The 20,814-nt window shown below is 43.7% G+C and overlaps 1 protein-coding gene across 3 annotated transcripts; it reads left to right on the forward strand.

Moving 5' to 3' along the window:
• Positions 1 to 355: 355 nt before the first annotated feature.
• Positions 356 to 20,504, forward strand: C1QTNF4 (C1q and TNF related 4). Of its 3 annotated transcripts, none has more exons than XM_027793247.2 (2): positions 356 to 471; positions 18,979 to 20,504. In XM_027793247.2, the coding sequence occupies exon 2, from the start codon at positions 18,984 to 18,986 to the stop codon at positions 20,082 to 20,084; it is 1,101 nt and encodes a 366-aa protein (XP_027649048.1). In that variant the 5' UTR covers positions 356 to 471; positions 18,979 to 18,983; the 3' UTR covers positions 20,085 to 20,504. The 3 variants fall into 3 exon arrangements, with proteins under 3 accessions (XP_027649048.1, XP_055652360.1, XP_027649051.1); XM_055796385.1 differs by lacking the exon at positions 356 to 471 and adding an exon at positions 975 to 1,198; XM_027793250.2 differs by lacking the exon at positions 356 to 471 and adding an exon at positions 3,358 to 3,706.
• Positions 20,505 to 20,814: the final 310 nt, after the last annotated feature.

Below are 20,814 nucleotides of genomic sequence, written 5' to 3' on the forward strand. Positions count from 1 at the left end.
GCAGAGCATGCCAACACAAGGCAATGAAGGCTGGACCATCCTCGAGGAGAAGCATTACCAGGTGCCCCATCAGTACTGAGAGGAATACACTAGCATCCAGATTTCTTCCGTAGTAGGTGGTTATAGGAGAGTGAAAGACCTTTGGTGCTGGAGAGCTAGTACTTCTTTTAAACATTCAGATCTTAACATCACTCTCAAAGTCAACATTAGATTTTACAGGGCTAACAATAAACATGCTTTTCAAAACCCCAAATGTGCTCTTAAACATAGAGCAGTAACCTGAAAAGCCTGCTGTTTTGCTGTCAGCAAAAATCAATGCTGACCTTCAAAGGAGCAAGTAGCAGCCTTGTTGATCCTTGATGATCTAAGGCAAGCCAAGCCTTCTGGAGAGAGATGCGAGCCTTTGCCGGACCCAGTAACACAGACGGTCTGTAAAGAAGGTTTTGGACTCACACGTCTCCGGAGCAGAAGGTCAGACATGAACCAAAAACACAGCACTGTCGTTTCCCCCGAGGTTGCCTCTCCGTCACCCGCCTGCCCGAGGGCCGCCGGGGCGGGCGCGCTGCCCCGGGGGGCGCTTCGCCAGGGACCGGAGGGGACTGCGCTCTGCCCCGCCGCCCGCCGCGGCCTGCCCGCTCCCGCCGCCCGCTGCCCCGCCGCGGCCTGCCCCGGGAGGGGGGCGGCGCCGGGCGCTCCCCGGGCCCCGCTCTGCCGCCGCAGGCGCTGCTGCGGTGAACGGCTGGTGCACGATCCCGCGGCGCCGGTTTCCAGCGCGCTCCCCTCCCGGGAAGGCAGCGGGGGGGCCGGCCCGGCTTTCTCGCCCCGCCGCATCGCCCCGGCGCCCCTTCCCGTGCCGGCGCTGCCACTCGTCCCCCGCCCGCCGTCGCCGTCGCCTCCCGGAGGCCGACCTGCCGCCGGCTGTAACAGGGGCTCCCAGCCCCGCCGCCCCGCAGCCCCCCTCCCCTTCCCCTCTCCCGCCCGCCCCCGGGCCCTCCTCCCGTCACTGATTCGGCGCCGGAGCCCCGGGTGCCGGAGCCCCCTCCCCAGCACCGGCCCCCGCCGCCGCCGCGGCTCCCGAGCTGTCAGTGCGCAGGCAGCGCCGCGGCCCCGCGAACGGCCCCGCGCCGCCAACGGCCGCCAACCGCCGCCAACGGCCGCCAGCCGCCGCCGCGGAGCCGCCACCGCGGGGCGGCCGCAGGTACCGTGCCGGGGGAGCCGCTGCCGGCGGGGCCGGGCTGCACCTGAAGGGCCGGGGGCCAGCACTGGGATTCCTCGGCCGGACGGGGCGATGGGAGGGGGAGCCGAGGGTGGGCCCGGCCCCAGCGGCGGCTGGAGCGGGGGGCCGTCGGTACGGAGCGGTGCCCGGGCGGCGGCTGAGGGGCCGTCGGGGCTCTGGCGGCGGCGGCCGCGGATCCTGGGAGGGCGGGCGCTCGGGCACGCCGCGGTGTCCGAGCCCCCGGCCCTCGGGACGGCGGGCAGGGCGCCGACGGCCGCCCGGGCGGGCTGCGCTCCCCCTCCGTTCCCCGCGAGAGGCCGGACAGCAGCGAGGAATGGCCGAGCGACCCTCCCTCGCCTCTTTTGCTTCCAGTATTGAATAACTGGAGTCGATGTGAGAAAGGGCACGGTATGACATTCTGACCCGCTTCACGTGGAGCCGAGGTCAGAGAGCCTCCCAGGGCTGGCCGGGAGAAAGGGCGTCCTGGAAAATTCCCGCAGGGGCAGTTTTTCAGGTGGGAAATGGCATTAACCTCGCATGGATCTCTACTTCAGTTTGCTGGGGGAACTGCGTCCCAAGGGCTCTCCCAAGAGCAACGTGTGCAATTGATTCTGTAATGTACAATTTTATGTCAGATGATCTAGTTTAATCCTTCTTTGTGTACTTAGCAACCCCACAGTCATCTCAACCCGCTCCCTAAAATCTCCCAGGGAAGTGGGTCAGCGTCTCTCAATGATGTTTCTTGCAGACACTCGGTGAGTTCCTGCGCTGCCGGCTGACTAGAAGGCAGCATTGTGACCCTTCAGTTTATGCACATACTGAATGAGCCATGCTTCAATTATTCATTCTGATGCTATTGCAACCTTCTGCAGTTTCTCTTCTCCAGGGACATGATGTGTAACAAGACTTTGAAATACTTTGTCAATGAGGCTGCAACCCTGTCTAGGCATATGGCAACTGTTTGCTTTTCTAGCCATTCTTAAGGGTTAATTTATAGCAGTAAAAGATATGTCAAGGAAGAAAGAGGATTCCCAGTACGGCAGCATTACCCTCTACATTCCTTCTCCTTCCCTCTAAAAAGTCATAATTTAGAGTACTGAACAGTTAGCGGACTAGGCTCTACAAACATGTTTCATATTTTCCATTTGGAAGAAGCAACACTTTCAAAGTATGTTTGGTCTCCGTAATGGATAACCTATGGCTTCCACATGGAATTGATTTAAATTTGAAAATTTGTCAGTGTCATAGACGTTTGCTGTTTTGTAGATGAATAAACAGATGCAGAAATGAAATACATTGGAACCAGAGATTTGGCAGCAAAACTTGGAATCCCATTTGTTGTTATTTATGTTTTACTAGTGTGATCATCTGTCCATTGTGCTGTGCTCTCCAGAGAGTGCTCATTGACAACCATTCATATTTTCCAAATACAGGAGGCTGGGTGGACCCACAACGGCAGCAGATATACTTGCGGAAATACAGGGTAACTGTACTGTGACCTATTGTCAAGTAGGTGTATGATAGCTTTTATATTCTTCATTTTGATAATAGACATATTTCCAAACAGCAGCAAGGCTGACTGTTGATCACCATTCTTAGAACACTCGCTTTTGTATCAAATAGTAATCCAGATGAACACAGGCACACAGAGAAACACTGTATGTCTAAGGTGTAAAGAGCCAAGATAGTTTTAACCTTCTGTGCACAGCACCCGATGACATGAAGACCAAAAGTAAAAGAGGACAGTGCTAGTGGAAAGTGCACATGAAGTGAGCCTGCAAGTGATCACTGTCATTCCACTACAATTTCCACATTCTTATGGTTAGTTATAGTCAGAGAGCATTGAAATGAAATAATCTGATAGTGACAGTAGATTTCCATGGTGGAGAGTACCTCTGAGAATATAATATTTTCAGCTGAGAAGCGTCTCCCCCCAAGAGATACTCATCTTTACATTGACTCTAAGGCAAGAGAATAGAGCAAAAAATAGAGCTTAAAATTGCTAGAGTCTTAAAAATGCTGAAGTCTAGGGCTTTTTTTACCAGCACCTGAGGTCAGATGTTAGGATTTGGTAGAGTTTACTCCTGAACTCTTCCATTCACCCATCCTTTTAAATGCCCCAAATATGGAGTGTATGTTCCTCTCCAAGGTGCACAATTTAAGGAAAATTATGTTCCACTTGCCTTAGAATTACAGCTTACTGACTGTCTGTGGGGATAAGGATCTTTGTGCCATCTTGGAAGACACATTAAGGCTTGGCAATTTGATCATTCATCATACGATATTTGAAAGACTGGCTCCGATTTTCATCCAGCAGAGATTAAAAGCTTTGGCTTTTCTTGATTGACACCCAGAAATTTAGTGTAGGTCAAATTACCCAGCAGACCCAAGCTGAAGTAAAGTCAGGACTTTGTTTTTCCTTTCAGCTTTCCTTTCCCTTTCCCTTTGCCCCTGTTCCAGGAAAGGAAATTTGCCTGATGCTCAAATGAGGTAAGACAGTAATACACAATTGCTGTGCTGCTGGCTCTCTTGTCAATCCCTTGTCTCCCCGAGTGCTTTCTTTTCCCGCAAGGTCTCTCTCTAGTTGCATCCTTCCTCCAGACATGTTAGAGTACAAAGGAGGAATTCCCGCTGCATCTGATCAAAGGTCTGAGGTTTCCAGCAGAGGTAACATAGCCAGAATCAGGGGATGATCACAGAGCAAGCAATAATTGGCTACTCCAGAGGCTAACAAATGATTACAAGGGCTCCATTGGGAAACAGTACAAATTCATAAAGTCCTATTTCTCCCTCTTCACCCCCCAGCTGGTCAATTCACCCCATGCATGTTTTCTGCTGTGCCAGCGCCTCAGCCACAGTGCCAGGAAAACTGTCCCTATTGGCTTAAGGAATCTGGGGAGACTGGTACTGGAATGAGAGCCAGTGCCAGATGACAGAGTCAAGCCACTGTTGTCAGTATTCCTGTGTACACAAAGGCTTACTGTCTGCTGTGTGCCTGCTTGTGACCACCACGGCTGGTGCCTGATCTCCAAGGAAAGGAACCTGTAGTCCTTTGGTCAAGGGCAGATGCAAAGAAAATATTTGGTCCGTTGAAATCAACTAGCTGCGTTGTTGCATCTCTTCCAGCATGTGTTGTGGTGTAACTACAGTGAATGTGATAAATTATGACATTTCTAATATATCCCTAAGTCTATGAAGAGAGCTGGGCACATTTTTCCTATTCATTGTTTCAGTATTCCAGCAGGTTCTATCAGAATTGGCTTTTGTTCATTTTACATATTAAAAGATATTTGTGGCATAAGAGTGAGAGATTTGGATTTTTGTAAGTAAAAGTTGAGATTCCTGATCGTGGCTGCACGTTAATTTAAATATTTGCTTTGGTGAAGCACAGGGCATAGCAGGTGAAGAAGGCTATAACTGGGTAAGCATGATTTTCTGAACGGTAGGTTCTTTAATCATGCCTCATAATCTGTGTGCTTTTAGCCTGTGCCAGTCCTTCAGAGAGGCCACAAGCTGCTTAAAACTGATATGATAGCTGTGTCAGTGTGTCCTGGATCTGCTTTTGTTCAGTGTTTTCTTAGATGACCTGGATGGTAATATAAAGATTGGGTGTATCACATTTGTCAGGGACATAAAACTGTGAAGCTTGAAATATGCTGGAGGAGAATATTAGAATTCAAAAATATTCCAACAAATTGGAAGAACTGCTAGGGAAAGAACTGGATGAAATGCAGTAGGGATAAATGTAAGGTACTACAATAAGGTAGGAATAATCAACTGCATAAGCATAAGATAAAAGTAAATGACTAGATTGCTACTCTGCAGAAAAGAATCTGAATGTTATGATAGATCACAAGCTGAACATGAGTCAATGTCATGCTGTTGCAAATGAAGACAAACATCTTGCTCAGATATATAAAAGACACATAGCCTGGAAGACATATGAAACAATCCTCCTGCTCTGTTCAGTATTGCTAAAGCCTCAGCTTGCAGGCTATACAAAATTTTGTTATTACACTTTGAGACAGGTGCGATTCAATCAGAAAGAGTCTAGAGAAGGGCAGCAGGACTCATCACAGGACAGAAAAATTTGACCTGCAAGACAGTTTAAAATAACTGAAATTATTTAGCCCGAAGACCAGAAAGCTGGCAGGGGAATATTATCTTCAGATACAAAATAGAGGAGGGAATGATCTTTTCTTTGGACTGATGGTGGATGCAGCAGAAAGCAACAAGTAGCAGAAAGAAAGATTATTTTAGACTGCAGGAATAATTTTCTAGGACCTAGGATAATAAAAACTGTTGGATATTTGGTCTCAGGGTGTTGTGAAGAGACTCCATTTTAAGAACAAATTAGTTATCTGTGAAGAATGAAATTAAGCTAGTGTCTGTGAAGAATGAAATTAGGCTAGTGATCCTATCATGGAAAAGCACCTTGGACAATCTGACATCTTAAGTTCTCTTCTGGACCATTCTTCTATCATTTTATGAAGGCAGCGTGCTCATTTCATGCAAATGAAATAAAAGCTGCCTGCTGACCCTGTTCTGATGTTTGTCTGATATCCAAGGATAGCACAGCCCTAAGAACACTGCAGCTCTTTCTGAAAAGAGCCTGAAAGAAAAATAAGAACTTACCAGAAGACAGTTAAAAGAGGTCTCTCTTTTTGGAGAAGACATAGGGAATGGGACATTCTGAATTCCCTGGATTAGATGCTTGACTGAGACTATGAATGCTGTAAACAATGATATGGAAGAAAAATGGATGAGGATCAGCAGTAACCAAAATGGTCTGAACTGAAAATACAAACTCTTCTAGTATTTTACTCCTTGAATGAAAGGCCATAGTCCAAAAATGCTTTTTTAGAGATAAAATGAAGTAAAATACTGGATTTCGGAATACAAATAAAATACAGTTCTACAACTGATCTTTTAAGGCATTTCTCCAGGAAAAGAAAATCTAGGTCCTGTAGTATTCATGGTTTGATGTATATTGCTTAATGTAAATGGAACAGACAGTCCCCTGTGCATGGTAAAAAAACCCCTAGATCTCTTTGAGGAGATAGGTAGAAAGAAATAAGAGAGCAATGATCGTCTCTTTTGGATGCTGCAGTGGAGTGATGCACATAAGATCCTGAATAGAACATGTTTTGAGCCCAGCCAAAGAATTTTTTAATCCTTTAAAGGGAGAAAGATTTTCCTCTCCCCCCAGGCTTTAGACCTTTCCGCTCAGACAAAAAGAAAAGCTCTTAGAGAAGTTAAAGACACACTGGGAGGAGTAGTGTTTTTTATACTAACCAGGCAATAGGGAATTTTTTCTATGAAAACAGGTACTCTCTGGGACTGAAAAGCTGCAAAGCAACTGCTGGAAAAAAATCTGTGTTGAATCAACAAGACAAGGAGAAAATGAAGAATTAGACTGCACTTTTTAGAAGGCTGTTTTCATGCAGCTGTTGTTCAGTGAACTGTAACATATTAGCATTATAATCTGGTGTCATTTAAACACTCTTACACTAGAATGATCCATAAATTGATGGAAATCCTCATATTTTGATTTACTCTGGGACATGTGAGCACAAACTGACACTATATAAGCTCTGATTGATTTTCCTGCTGTTCCCTTCTTCTACTGCTGCTTGGATACTTTGGGAAAAATTATGATTTGCTTAGAAAGCCAGTCACTTGATGCTCCAGGTATTTCAAAGTAAATTCATATCCTTTCCACCCAAGGACTGACCAGTGCTTCACATTAGCTTGTATTACTTTGCCTGAGTTTATTTCATTGCTTCTTCTTCCATCCTTCCCTTTGCTTTCTTTGCATCTCATATGAGTATATGAAACCCAGTCATTATTTGAGAGACAGAAAGAGTACCCAAAAGAAGGCTTTCTGTGACCCAGTGCTAAAGGAGGTTCAGCTTTGGAACAAGGTGGTTCTGGAAGGAGATAAAGCAAAGGATAGCTGCTGTAAAAAAATCTCCTTTTTACTGGTGGGAGGAGGCAACAAGGTGGAGGGGTTGTTCTCTAGGAAGCTTGGGAGGAAATCTGAGAGGCTGGGCAGAAAACTATTGAACATGCTGGAGGGGGTTCCGCAGATGGTAATCTGTTGGAAGCTGTTGATAATTGTCTTGAGAAGGAAAGGTGTTAGACAGAAGTAGCTAGAAGGAAGGTAGGGGACTGAAAGAATTTGAGTAGAGGGAACATATTGAATGTGTACATTTGGGTTTAGGGGTGCATGGCTGAAATTTCTCAGTGCAATTGTGAGGAAATTGTGTGGGCTATTGCAAATGATACTTCTGTCAGTATGATCTGCATATTTAATGCAATGTAACAATATCCTGCTTTAAATAAAGCATCTGCATAACAGTGTTCAGAGCAGCCATATCCTGCATGCTATTTTTTTTTCTTTTTTAATTTGTCCAGTTAGGGTCTAAAAGTTACGTAAAAGCTGCCAGTGGATTGCTGCAATCGTTGTTTTAGTATTTTAGTAAAATTCTTTTCCTATAAGCAAAAATCAGAGGCAGCAGCTTCAAGCTGTCAAAGGCAATTTTGCCTAGGAGGAATCTGGCTGGTCACGCAGATGAGTGTGGAATCTGTGAACACTTGACAGGCTCTAAGCACATTCTCACTGTGAATGAGGAACTGATGAGTAAACAGCAGTGTCCAGCAGCGCTTTTTAATGGTAATGCCAAAGCCTTTTACCAACAGCTTCCCAGTGCAGATGGAGTTTTACAGAATAAGTCACACAAGCAATTCTGCTGTCATCATGAGGGGATTGCTGTTTTTTAAATACTGGAAACAATATAAAACCAGAAAGCAGGTATGGGAAGACTTTGAAAAACAATGTGTGTATTGAGGAAAGTGTTCAGCAAATGTTTCTGTCTGTCCCTCCAGCCAGGGCAGTAGACTCTGCCTTGCGGGCAGCAGCACCTCTGTGTCAGATTGTCACAGAAAAATCAAAGTTAAAAGGCACAATTGTAAAAACTTTACTTGTATGGGTTTTAAGGGTGGGCCTTCATAGCTCCCTGTTGAAGAAGATGACAAGTTGATTAAATGCATGGCCCAAAATATACTCAGAGTTTAAAAAGTGGAAGCAGAAACTGACATTTTCGTGAAGATAACAGCTATCAATTCACAGCTTTGGGATGTCTTGTTTGCACCAGCTATAGCATTCGGAGAAATAGTTGGAAGGGCCCAGGTTCCAGCTGCCTATAGGGATTCTTCAGAGAGGTCTCATTACAAGGGATTTGGCAGAAAAGACCACTGGAAATGGGGAACTGCACATTGCTGATTGTGAAGGGTCAGTATTAACGAACATGACAATGACTGACTTTGCTAATTTACTTTGCTACTTTTAGCTGTGTATCTGTAGACATGAAAGAATGCTACTGGGCCAAGAATTTGATAAACCTGATGCATTAAAAGCAACTGATACTGAAGAGCACCATGTATATTGCAGAATGTCATTGTTAATCAAGAACTGCTGTACCACCCAAGGGAAGACTGGGTCTCAAGAGACTGTCTAGTGACAAAAGTGGGGAGTAGTCACATGCAATTATTATTTTTTAAATTTTTGTTTCTTGAGCTGTCTACCAATGCACTGGGTGTGAAAGCAACAGGATTGTCACGTCAGACAATTAACAGGACTGGAAAAAAGACTCATTAGCATATGTGGACTTTGACTGGCACCTCCCTTTCCCCAAACAGAGTTTGTCAGAGCAGAGTTTTCATTCTGGAATAATACTGGCCTCTGTTTTGGTGCTGAGTGCATGGTGCTTGTTTCTTCTCAGTTCTCCAGCTCCAGGCCTGTGTCCTGACCCAGCAGGAGGAGGAGCAGAAAGGAAGATGCCAGAGCAGAGATGGAAGATACATGGTTCTTAATGCTTGTATCACCTTCATCACTAAAGTAGAGCTCAGTGAATTTCCAGATTGAGATGTTGCAGCATGTTGGAAGTAAAGAGCAGCACTGCAGTGCAATTCACAGTGTTCTCTGAGTATCTTCACAGTAATGAAACAGCAGGACATGAAAAGAAATGAATGATGTTTTGGCTGAGTGGGATGGCAGATGTTAAAAGACAGCATGCTTTCCTGCCTTACCTGTCAAGACAAGAAAAAAACTACCAAGGAAAGCAACATTCCTGAAGACAAATGCCCCGGTACAGACAGAGTTTTTTCAGATGGATTTGCAGTCTGCTGTCAGAAAATACCAGTCAATAGCATGTGACATTTTCTCAAAGTTGTATAGTGCAGTCTTTGATGGATAAAAAGAGCAAAGCAATTATGCTTCCATTCATGAAACAGTGTTACAAGTTGATGTATCCAGCAAAGGGAACTGAATCTTATCCTTCCTGAAAATTTCAGTTAACTGCAGGTAATCAAGAGGGGGACCAGAGTTACCCAACTTGTGGACATCTTTGGTTGTATCGCTAAATCAATGCTCAGCAGTCAGTGAGCTCAGACATGACTAGGAAACAAAAATGCTTTTGTCGTTGCATGTTATCCCAGCTGGCACTCAGCTATCCATTAATTACCCTTTGGGGGCGACTACTGGACTCCGCAGGCTCATCTAAACTTGTGATTCAATGATCAACAAGCAAGAACCAGCATATTCCCTCTAGTTTTTACCCAGGTGGGTGATGTTGCAGGTCTTAGAGCAATGACTGGAGGGCAGCATTCCAGTGAGTGGGGGAACAGGTTGGAAGCAACAACTGCAGGCACAGAATTCCAGGAAAAATGAGAATTATGTGCCCACTCAAGTGAGAGAGAAAGAGAAGGTGTGGCTGTGCAGCTAGAGAAGAAAAGAGACAAGAAAAATCTAAAACTTTTTCTATTTTTTGTTAGGACCTTACATAGCAGTTGAAGTTAGATACTGGCTGATGCACAGTGCAGGAGCACAGACTCACAAGAAGGAAACTGAGGACATAAAACCATTATAGATACAACAATAAATAAACATTGAGAGTACACCACAGGTTCCAATATCTCTTATACTGTCTTCACAATCTCATGTACAACAGTCTTCAACAGGAAGGTGTAACACAAAAGTTGTAATTCCTGTAATGTATAGAGTTAAAATAACTTCCCTATTTAGTGCAGCTTTATAGGTGTCAGGTTCCACGGGTTCCTATTAGTTCCTGGACAAATAAACCTACTATTAACAATTGTTTTCATTCCTAATGAGAGAACAAGAGGAGAACATCAAAGGATCATTGTGAGATTTTCCCCAACTGTTGAGCTGTACCTGACAGGTCTGCTGGACAGCTGGGCATGTGAATGAAAGTAGCAGTATGGAACAGGAAGGAAGGCCAGTACAGCCTGTGTTTAGCTGGAACACTTACTCTCATCCCGACGAAATTTCCTTTAATGTCTGTAAGTATTTGTTACAACTAAGGATTGAAAGAAAATTGACAAATAGGGCATCAACTCTGAGACCAGCATAGGAACTTCCTCTTCTGGTCTGCATGGTTGGAGGATGAAAATTTTCGTTCAGCTGCATTGAAGGAAACTGCTGCTTAGCTGCATAGAGGAAAGTGTGGTTTAAAAAAATCAATGGTTACCTGCACTGTAGATACCTACCTATAGTAAATACTGTAAATACCTATGTATAGTCTCTGAACTGTTGACGGACTTTCATTTGTTAACAGAAGGAGTGGGCAGTATCCCAAGAACTAAACTTTCCTTCACTGGAAGGAAGTGGGGTAGAAAAACTGGGCCATGGTATGTAACAATAAAATTGAAAGAATAAAGGGGTTAGAATCTGAGTTGGTTCTAGAGTACTGGTTCTAGTGTCATTCCGCCCACCTAGTGATTCCACTTTGTCATTCAAAGCTTTTTTTACCCTAATGATTATAATGCAGAGATATTTTTAAAAATAAAAAAGCCCCTAAGGATGTGAACTACACCACCACTTCAGGAAAACCTAAGAACAAGCTTGTGTTCAGTGGGGCTGTCTAAACAGCCTTTTCATTCTTTATCAACCCTTTACAGTCCCCATGCTTCATAGTTCTTGGGAAAACCATTCTTCTTTTTCCTGCCCAAACTCCTACTAAAAGAGAAAAATTACAAGAGTAGTCTGTGATGCTGAGCCCATCTGTGTCTTCCTTAGGTTCCCAGTTTTTCTCCCTAACCCAGAAATGTATTCTGCAAACACTTCTAAACTTTCTCCCTCATTGCCTCTTAGGAGAGTCTCTCATGATCTGTATAGCCATTACCTTCCTCTTCAGATTCTCCTTTAGCACTGCTGTCGTAGTAACTGGATCTTGCTTGTTGACTCCAGCTGCTCAAAGGATGAAATGGAACCATCTTATTTGCTGATGCTTTCATTTTAACACCTTTAATCCTGCAGTGTTTTGTTTTTTTCCCATACTTATCATAGTAAAAGTCAGAAATCTTATGCTACATTTGCTTGTTATTACCTATATGCCCTATCCTATGTCTTCTAGACTGTAAGCATCTTTTAAAAGCTCTTCTACAGAGTACAGCAATGTGCAATTCAGCAGACTACCATGGTTTAAATATCTTAAGCCAGGTGAGGAGTTTAAAATAAAATAATCTCTGTAACTAAGTCTTGTTCATTTTTAAATAATAATTTCCCATTTTTCCTTGAAATAGCCTGAATTGTGTTGCTTGTGCTCAGCATTCTTCCTCATAAGTGTCAGTCACTCCAGTAGGTCTGTTGCTGGGGCAGTCCGTCTGGCATTGTCCCTGTGCTTCATATGGTTTTACCTCCACAGGCAAAGTGAAAAAAACCCCCAGTCCTCCCACCACATGGCTTCCAGCCCAGCCACCTGGAACAATGAAATTGCCCTCTACTCCATTTTCGGAGGTCTCTGTCCCTTTCCGTCTCTTTAGAGCTAGCTTTGGCACTGGCCAGCCTGCCTTTTGGGGCCTTCCTCTCTCTCTCTCTTAACTGAGATCTTTATGGCATGTGCTGCCAAAGTGTCAGTTACTTGCTTTTACCTATAAAAATACCTCCTGGTATTCCAGGCCAGGCTGTCTCTGTTAATCCTTTATGCCAGTGTGATCTGCCTTCTGGTGCAGCAATCCGGTTCCTCCTGGGGAGTCGGGATGCTTCAACAAAGCCTTGTTCCACAGGCTCAGCATCTTTTTGCGTGCACCAGAAGAAAGAAATGCACACATAAACCAGGCTAAAAAGGAAATTAGGTTTGGGGGTGGGAAAAGAGATGGTTTAACTCTGGCATTACTGTAACTCTTAACAGGATCCATGCAAAAATTCCTACTGTTGAAATGGTCTTAGTGTTTTATGTCTAAAGGTAGCAGTGTTTAATAAACACTGTACAGCAGCAGACTTCAGGCTTTCTCAGGCCGTGGCTTCCAGTCTTCTCTGGCCTACGCTTTCCCAGAAACCATTCATCACTGAACTCATTCCCAGCATTGGCCAGTTTTTTTCACTACTTACTGCTGGTGTGATTTCAGTGGCAGCTCATCAGCAGTTTGTTTTAACTGCATGCGCAGATCAGCTTCATAGCATTCAACACATTTTATGAACTACAGTTTAGACTCAAATGTTCTCACAATGTTTTCTGTTCTTCCGCTTCTGATCAGTATTAGAGTAGGTTCCTTGCTTTACAGTTTTTAGTCTTGTTTGCTTGAGTGTGTATGTAGTAAACAGTTGGATTTGTGTAATTTGTTCACTTAGAAAAGGATGTAAAAAGATATTATATTACATTTTAAAGCATTAAGTCTGTTAGAATAACTCCTTGCTCTAACATAGGGTTTATTCAACCATCTTCTCTACTAAAACACCACTTTCTCTGTCTAAATGAATATATTTTAAAATATACACAGTAGCCAAAACAAAAGACACAGTTGTCACCCTGGCACTTCAAATGTGTATAACAAATTTCCTTCAGTGCTGTTATAGGAAGAAAAATCTTAATGTTACTACTATCATGTTTCCATTTTGATCAGTGAATATAGTTCATCTTGTATATCATAATTTTATCTTAAATAAGAGTTTAGGGCTTCAGTTGAAATATAGCACATTTAATTAATAATCTGAAGGGCAGGCTAACGTCAGAGGTTTATGCCAAAATACAGTCTCTTAATTTTCTTTTCCTGAGTATGGCTGGAGCTAAGGCACTTCAAAAGATTTTTTGTCTCTCCACAGATCTTTGAGTACACAGAAGCTGGTTTATTATGTTAAAGGACTCCCTTGACTCAAGGAAACATTTAAAATTAAGTACTTTCTATATTAATGCCATACAGTTCTGTCATTCAAGGTGTGGCTTATAGTTTCCAAAAAGCATCCTGAATGCTAGGTTAATAGTTGGACTCGATCTTAAAGGTCTTTTCCAACCCAAACGATTCTATGATTCTACACTTCAGAAAATTTTGTGCCTCTCAGGGTTGTTCCAGAGTTCAAAAAACCACATGCATCAAAAGCAGAGGAAGACTGAAGCCATAAGTGAATCCTTATTTTGTCACACAGTACTTTTTATACAGATTTTGCTTTTGAGGATCTGCTACAATTAATTTCTTCTTGATGTTGGAGAATTGATGCATTTGCATCATTATCTGATGCTTTTAATCTGTATTGGATGAGTGGAACAGACAGTATGTGGTAACTGGGAAAAAAATTACCTTGCTAACTATAGTCTGAGACAGCTGTTCATTACACAGGCTTTCACTGATTCAAATAATTGAAACATTTGCAGATGACCTTAAATATTAGAGTGAGAACTAGGAAGAACAGAGCTTTGCTCTTACAGCTTACAGGATTTTAAGAACTTTTACTAATAGTTAATCCAACTGCACTGCTTCACTTTTGCTTCATACCTCATTTTTTCAGTGACCTTCTGAGTTAAACTCCCATGGAAATTAAAGGACTCTTGCCTAAGGTAGGACCAGGGAATCTAGCTCATTAATATTTTGGAATAAAAAGAAAACCCTTGTGAGTTTTACAAGAAGGTCTGGCCTGCAAGTCTAGGAATGGGGTGACCTTTCTATTATTGAAAGTCCTTTTGTAAATCCATGGATTTCAGCAGGAGAGTAAAGCTAATTGTGTTTCCACTGGTGGATTGATTCTGTTCTAGGACAGAAAAATCACCTCCAGCAAGCGTGAAGCTATTAAAGTTTCCTGGTCCATGCAAATGGTGAATTCTGCATCTTTATTTTCAAAAAAGATTTGCCACTTCTGTTCTGTTATGTGAGTCACTACCATTTTAGCCTCGTCAGGTCATTAATTTAATGTCAGTGCCTTTGAGACCTGTTTAGCTCCATCATGTATTATGTGCCTCCTATTCCAAAATTAGTTGCTTGACTTCTTCCCTGAGGGCTGCTGTCTCTGTTGGTACTGCCTAGTGTAAAGGCAGTAGCATACCTTGTTTATCCTTTGGGTCTGCTTAGCTTCATTGCGTACTTCTGTCATGCTAAAACAATAAGGAGTGGTAGAGTAGGGGACAAAGGGCCTGTGATGAAGACCTGCTTTTCATCTCCAGCCTGGGTCTTTCACTCAAAACTCTGCAGTCATAGCATGAACTTAAGGCTGATATCACAGTGTCCATGACCAGACTCACGTCCCTGGTGCTATCTCTTCCCTGCTATAAGAGAGCTATCCCAGTAAAAGAATTGGGCACCAGAAGCATTTGCTGGGGGAGTAACAGAGCATTTTGGAAGCTTTATCTTTCAGACTTGCTATGCTAATACTCAAGTCCAAGAGTTGTGAGTTGCCTCTGTTTATGGCAGCCTTGTAGCTAACTGAGTCTTCGTAATGATTGGCAAATTATTCTTAGATTGGTTTAGTATGAGAGGCAGTTATTAGATACTTTCTAAATTATTTTAAAAAGATAGGGAACCTAAATAGTCCTGAAAGTGGTGAGTGGGAGCTGTCAAGGAAACAGCTTGCTAATAGAAACACAGCATAATTAACTGCCTTATTTAAATAACTTACCCATAAGTTATTGGAAAGAGCTGATAAGTAAGAGACTGCCACAGCAGAGAGAGAGTCTTTGCAACTGTAACTGAGTGATCCAACCTTTAATAAGTGACCTTATTACAAATAAATGAGCTTTGGGATAGAAACAAGGATAGTGGTCATTTGAAGGAACATAAGGTCAGATTAACTACAGAGTTTATTAAACTGTTTTGTCATTTTGTGGGGTTTTGGCCAGCAGTGGTGTGTTTGCAGTGTATTCCCTGACTCCTGGATACACTGAGTGAGCTCTGGGGCACAGGCAGTGCTTTAGAACCAGGCTTGTTAGTGTGTCTAAAAGCACAAATGCCAAATCCTTTCCTGTCATTTTGTGCAGCCATGCCACAGTCATCCTGGTTCTCCCTGCAGCCACGCTACGGTGATCATTGGAATTACAATGGATGAATATGAATCAGAAACAACTAATAGCCCCTGTAAGTTTGCCTTTAGGGCTTGGTTTTCTAAGCTGGAAGCTGAAATGAACCTGCCATGCTAGATAGAGCACTCTGCATTCTGCGAAAATAATACTGCTGAACCAGAGGCTGAGCTCACAGTGTGACAGTTTGGGATTTAGTTCTTGGTGGGATGTTAGGGCCTATTAGTGTTGTGTAAATGGCAGCAATAGCCAAGTGCTGTACAGACATGGGAAGAGAGACTGCCCTGAGGAGCTCACAAACTTAATGGCGAAGCGGGGTAAAATGAAGACAGCATGAAAGCAGATGCATGGCAATTAGCAATGCCTTAATAGTTCCATTGAAAATGCTTTCTTAAATTAATTTGCTGGATGAAAGACAGTCTGTCTGTGAGACCTGCCATTAGCTGGTTAGTTCCATGTAAGTGTCATCACTAGAGTTAGTAGCGAGTGAATTTTCAGCTGTGAGAAGGCAGTAGCTATGGGAATCAGTTATAGAACCAGGAATCATGACTTAGGAGGTCTCTAGTCTGACCTCCTGCTGAAGGCAAGGCCAACACTGTATGCTCACCAGGTTGCTCAACAGCTTAATCCGGCCTGGTTCTGAAAACTTCCAAGGATGGAGATTTCACAGTCTCTCTGGGCAAACCGTTCCGTCCTTAATTGCCCTCAGCATAAAATTATTTTTCTTATATCTGGTCTGAACTTTTCCCTTTGGATTTTATGACCATTTTCTCTTATTCTCCCACCACGCACATCAGTGAAGACGCTAGCTCTGTCATCTCAGTAACCTTTTCATGGATACTGGAAGACTGCTACTAGTTCCCCCCAAAGCTTTCTTGTCTCCATGCTAAACAGGCCATCAGCCTCTCCTCAGAGGGCAGGTGCTCCAGACCTGATTCATCTTGCTGGAGATCCTGCTGCCCTTTTCTGGAGTCATTCAAATGCCAGCTAAATGGGAATAATCACTGCCTGTGGTTACTGGCTACATTCTGCTGAAGCACCCCAGTGTGCTGTTAGCCTTCATTACTTGCAGGGCACAGCAACAACTCAAGTATAAATTATTGTTATCCAGGACTCCTAGATCCTTTTCAGTAGCACTGCTCCCCAGCCGGTTAGTCACCAGCCTGTACAAACACACAGGGTCAGTCCATCCCAGGTACAGGAATTTGCATTCATCCTTGCTGAATTTCCTTTCAGCCCATTCCTCCAGCCTGTCTCAGTCCCTCTGAATAGTAGCTGTGCCTCCAAGTGTATTGACAAACCCTCTGTTTTGGTATCATCTGCATCCTAGATGAGAGGGTATTCTGTCTTCTTCTCTAGGTCATTGATAAAAAATATTAAAGAGGACATCTGAAATTAAATATTAAACACTACTAGCCCGTAAGTCTGACAACACAGCCCGTTTCTCACTCATCTACTAGTCCTCTTATCTAGATTGTAACGTCACAACTTGGATACAGGAATGCTCTGGGAGACCCTAACAAAAGCCTTGCTAAAAGATAAGTGACATCCACTGGTCTCTTCTCACAAGAAAGCAATCAGTTTGGTTAGACATGATCTACCCTCAGCTGATCAACGCATGCTAAATGATGTCCTGTCCTTTGCCTAGAAATGTGTTCCAAGAACACTCTATGATTTTCCCAGGGACGAAAGTGAGGAGCTAACTGGCCAGTCAGCCTGTAGTTCCTTGGGTGGTCTCACTTGTCCTTTCTGAAGATGGGCACATTTGTCTTTCTCCAGTCACCAGAGATCTCTTCTGATCTCCGTGACCTTTCAAATATGATACAAAGTGGCCTCAGCATGACACCAGTGAGTTCTCTCACCACCCTTCAGTGCAACCCATGGGGTCTATGGATGTGCTCAGGAGAAGCAGGCTAAGGCAGGGAAAACAGGGGCATGGGGGAAAATATTGAGGTGTTTGTGAGACAAGTAATCTAATGTAAAATTAGGGCATGGATGGATATTTGATTTTGTCTTTGTTAGTGTGTCACTTTCATGTAATTGAGAATCTAGTTCATTCTTGGTTTCATATCTATTAGAGCTGCATTGCAGACTTCAGTTTTATTCCGAAGTGTGAAAGAGCAGGGACTGTAGGTCAAGCTGAATTCCTGTTGGTGAGTGATTCTAGGTATCACATCTTGCCAAAACAGGATCCCATTGCTGCCTCACAGGCTATGTGGATAACATCTGCTTTACTTCTATTACTCGGCCATCCCAGTTGATTCAAATATTTCCCCCTTTATCCTTTCTAATTCAGGATTTGTCTTCACCCCTTCCCCCAACAAGTAGCATGTTTTGCTCCTGTTCTGCTGGTCTGTGAATTCATTGTTTGCAGGCTGGCAAGGCACCAGTTCTGGGGTGACAGATGGAGCAGACTGCAAACCAGGCAGTTGCCTCCCAGCCTGAATGATATTTTAATAAGCACAATGAGGTGACAGAGAGAAAAGCTTCTCACTGGAATGACTGACAGTTTTGTTTTCAGCCTGAAAGCACTAATAGATGATTTTTGGCCTTGGTCCAAAAAAATTACAGAAACTAGAAGGAAAAAATCCTATTATCTCCTAACTTATCGCTCTTTTCAAGGGTCAAGGAAGTTTTTTCTCTCTGGTCTGTTATCCAGATAGGGAGTTGTTACCCTGCTTTCGGTATTTCAGATCTCTCTCGGGGATTCTATACTTTGGGAGACTCACCTTTTGTTATTTCTTTTTTCCTTCCTTTTTTTCATCTCATTCAATTTCTTCATTGTCATCCTTTCCTTCCCTAACCAGCTACTAAGAAGAACATTAACTCTGTCCCCGCTGAAAGCAGGACAACATTCCCCTTTTTAGTTTCTTTACACTCTTCACAGATTCATGGTGAAGTCTGTCTGAATTACGGGGCCTACCAACTTACTCGGCTTCCAGCTTCCACATCCTGTGAGACAGCTAGTGCAGGGCTAGGTGATGGCATCTGCATGGGCAACTCTAGAGCATATGTCGTCTTCTCCCTGACCCTCAGCTGTATCTCAGTCATATAATACAGGGTCTGTGTAGGGCTTTGTCTCATCCTTGGTCTTATGAATAAAAGCACTACAAAAGCAAGCTCTGGCAAACCCCAGCAAGCTGAGATCCCTCTGCATTGTGAGCAACACAGTGTTTTGCAGACAAGCTGTAGCATAGCGAGGCTTTCAAAGGAGAAGATTCTTGTTCTTCCTGTGAGTACAGGGAGAAAAGGTCCAGCGCTCTCTAGAAAAATATCAAAATGGTGCTGGGATCTGAAGTTAGATATGGTCCCGTACACTGATCAGAGTATGCACTGGGAACTTCTCAATATTTGGACATAGTCCTTCATGTCTGTTTAGCAAGAATCAAGTCTGGGTTTCAACTCATAAACTGGAAGTTAATGGAATTACTGCTAAAATATGCTTCTTCTTCCTTTCAGATACAATGATGACACTGAAGGTTCAGATCCTCTTTGGATTCCTTTGCTGCATGATTTTTCTGCCTACAGATGGCTTCCCAGCAGACACCAGTAGTGAATTTCGCTCTGCTTTCTCTGTGGCCAGAACCAGCAGCATGGAAGGGAGCTCTGAGATGGTCATTACCTTTGACAAAGTATATGTGAACATTGGCAATGACTTTGATCCCAAGACTGGATTGTTCCGTTGTCGGATCCCTGGAGCCTACTACTTCTCCTTCACTGTTGGGAAATACCCAAAGAAAAACTTGTCTGTCATGCTGATGAGAAACAAGAATGAGGTGCAAGTGATTGTGTATGATGAACATCACCGCAAGGAACGGAAAGTAGCCAGCCAGAGTGCCATGCTGCAACTTGACTACGGTGACACAGTTTGGCTGCGTTTACATGGAGATCCCAAATATGCTCTTTACAGCAATGTGGGCCCCTATACAACTTTCAATGGCTACCTAATCTATCCAGACACTTCTGGCTTCTTCCAGAATGCTCTTAGCTCCCAAGAGCTGGGGCCACACCATTACACTATTCAGCAACTTCCCAGAGAGCAAAGTGAAGTTTCACAGCGACACGTGTTATCTGATCAACCCAACAGGGAACAAGATCCTCGCTCTGCATTTTCTGTTGCCCGCTCACAGAGTCTCCTGGGCACAGATGACAAGCAAACCCAGCATGAGCCAATCACATTTGACACCGAATTTGTGAACATTGGAAAAGATTTCAATTCCTCCACTGGCATCTTCTCATGTCGTATACCTGGTGCATACTATTTCTCCTTCACCATTGGCAAAATGCCCTTTAAGACTATGTCAGTGAAGCTTATGAAGAACCACAATGAGGTGCAGGCCATGATCTATGATGACAACCACTCCAAGAGGCGGGAGATGCAGAGCCAGAGTATCATGCTGCCTCTGCAATATGGGGACACTGTTTGGCTCTACAGCCATCAGCACGATGGCTATGGTGCCTACAGCAACCATGGCAAGTACATCACCTTCACGGGCTTCCTGATCTATTCAGATGCTCAGCCAAAGCGGCTTCCAGGTGCCAGCGAACCCCAAGGGTCAAAATAATTAAATGCAGCTGTGCAAGGAGCATAAGAAAAACCAAGGTGCCGTGGACTTGGGTGTATCTCCTCTTTGAATATTGTTCTCTACTTCGAGCATGCTATCATGTGTCCAGTGCTTTCCTTATGCTGCACGCTTGTGCCCGATCTGCAGGGCCACTTCTGTGTCTGCCATTGATCCATAGAAAGGTCTTTACAGGTTGTATGTGAGTGTCCTGTGTTGGTGTTTGATTTAAGCATAAAGCATGAGGTAGTTTTGGGGCAGGGGTGGGGCAGTGTAGTGAGATACTGAGGATCAGGAAACTGCTGCAGTAATGTTACTGCAGATCTCCAGCATCCAGAAAGCAAAGGATGTGGTGACTTTCCTTGCATATCTGGGGAGGGAATAAATGTAATGAAAATAAATGTAATAAAAATATAAAAGATGTAAAATTTTCTCAGATTGGAATTTGTTGTTACCTGGGAGACCTGTGTGCTTGTCACTGGCTGAGGTACCAGTTCAGGAGAGAAAGAAGCATGGTGATCATATGAGCTTCAGTACATGCTACTGAGCCAGTCTGTCTCTGTACGCTCTTTTTTATCATCCGTGTGTGTGAAGTGTTGGTACCTCTTATGTTTTTATTGCAAGTTTCACGACATTTGGTGCTTTTCTCAATCTGACATTGATGAAGAAGCTGTGTTTGGGAACTTCAGCTTTCATTCAATGAAAATAATACATATAGAAACAAACAAAAAAG

The sequence above is a fragment of the Falco peregrinus genome, chromosome 1 (genome assembly GCF_023634155.1).
Source record: "Falco peregrinus isolate bFalPer1 chromosome 1, bFalPer1.pri, whole genome shotgun sequence".
In the NCBI taxonomy this organism is placed as follows: domain Eukaryota; kingdom Metazoa; phylum Chordata; class Aves; order Falconiformes; family Falconidae; genus Falco; species Falco peregrinus.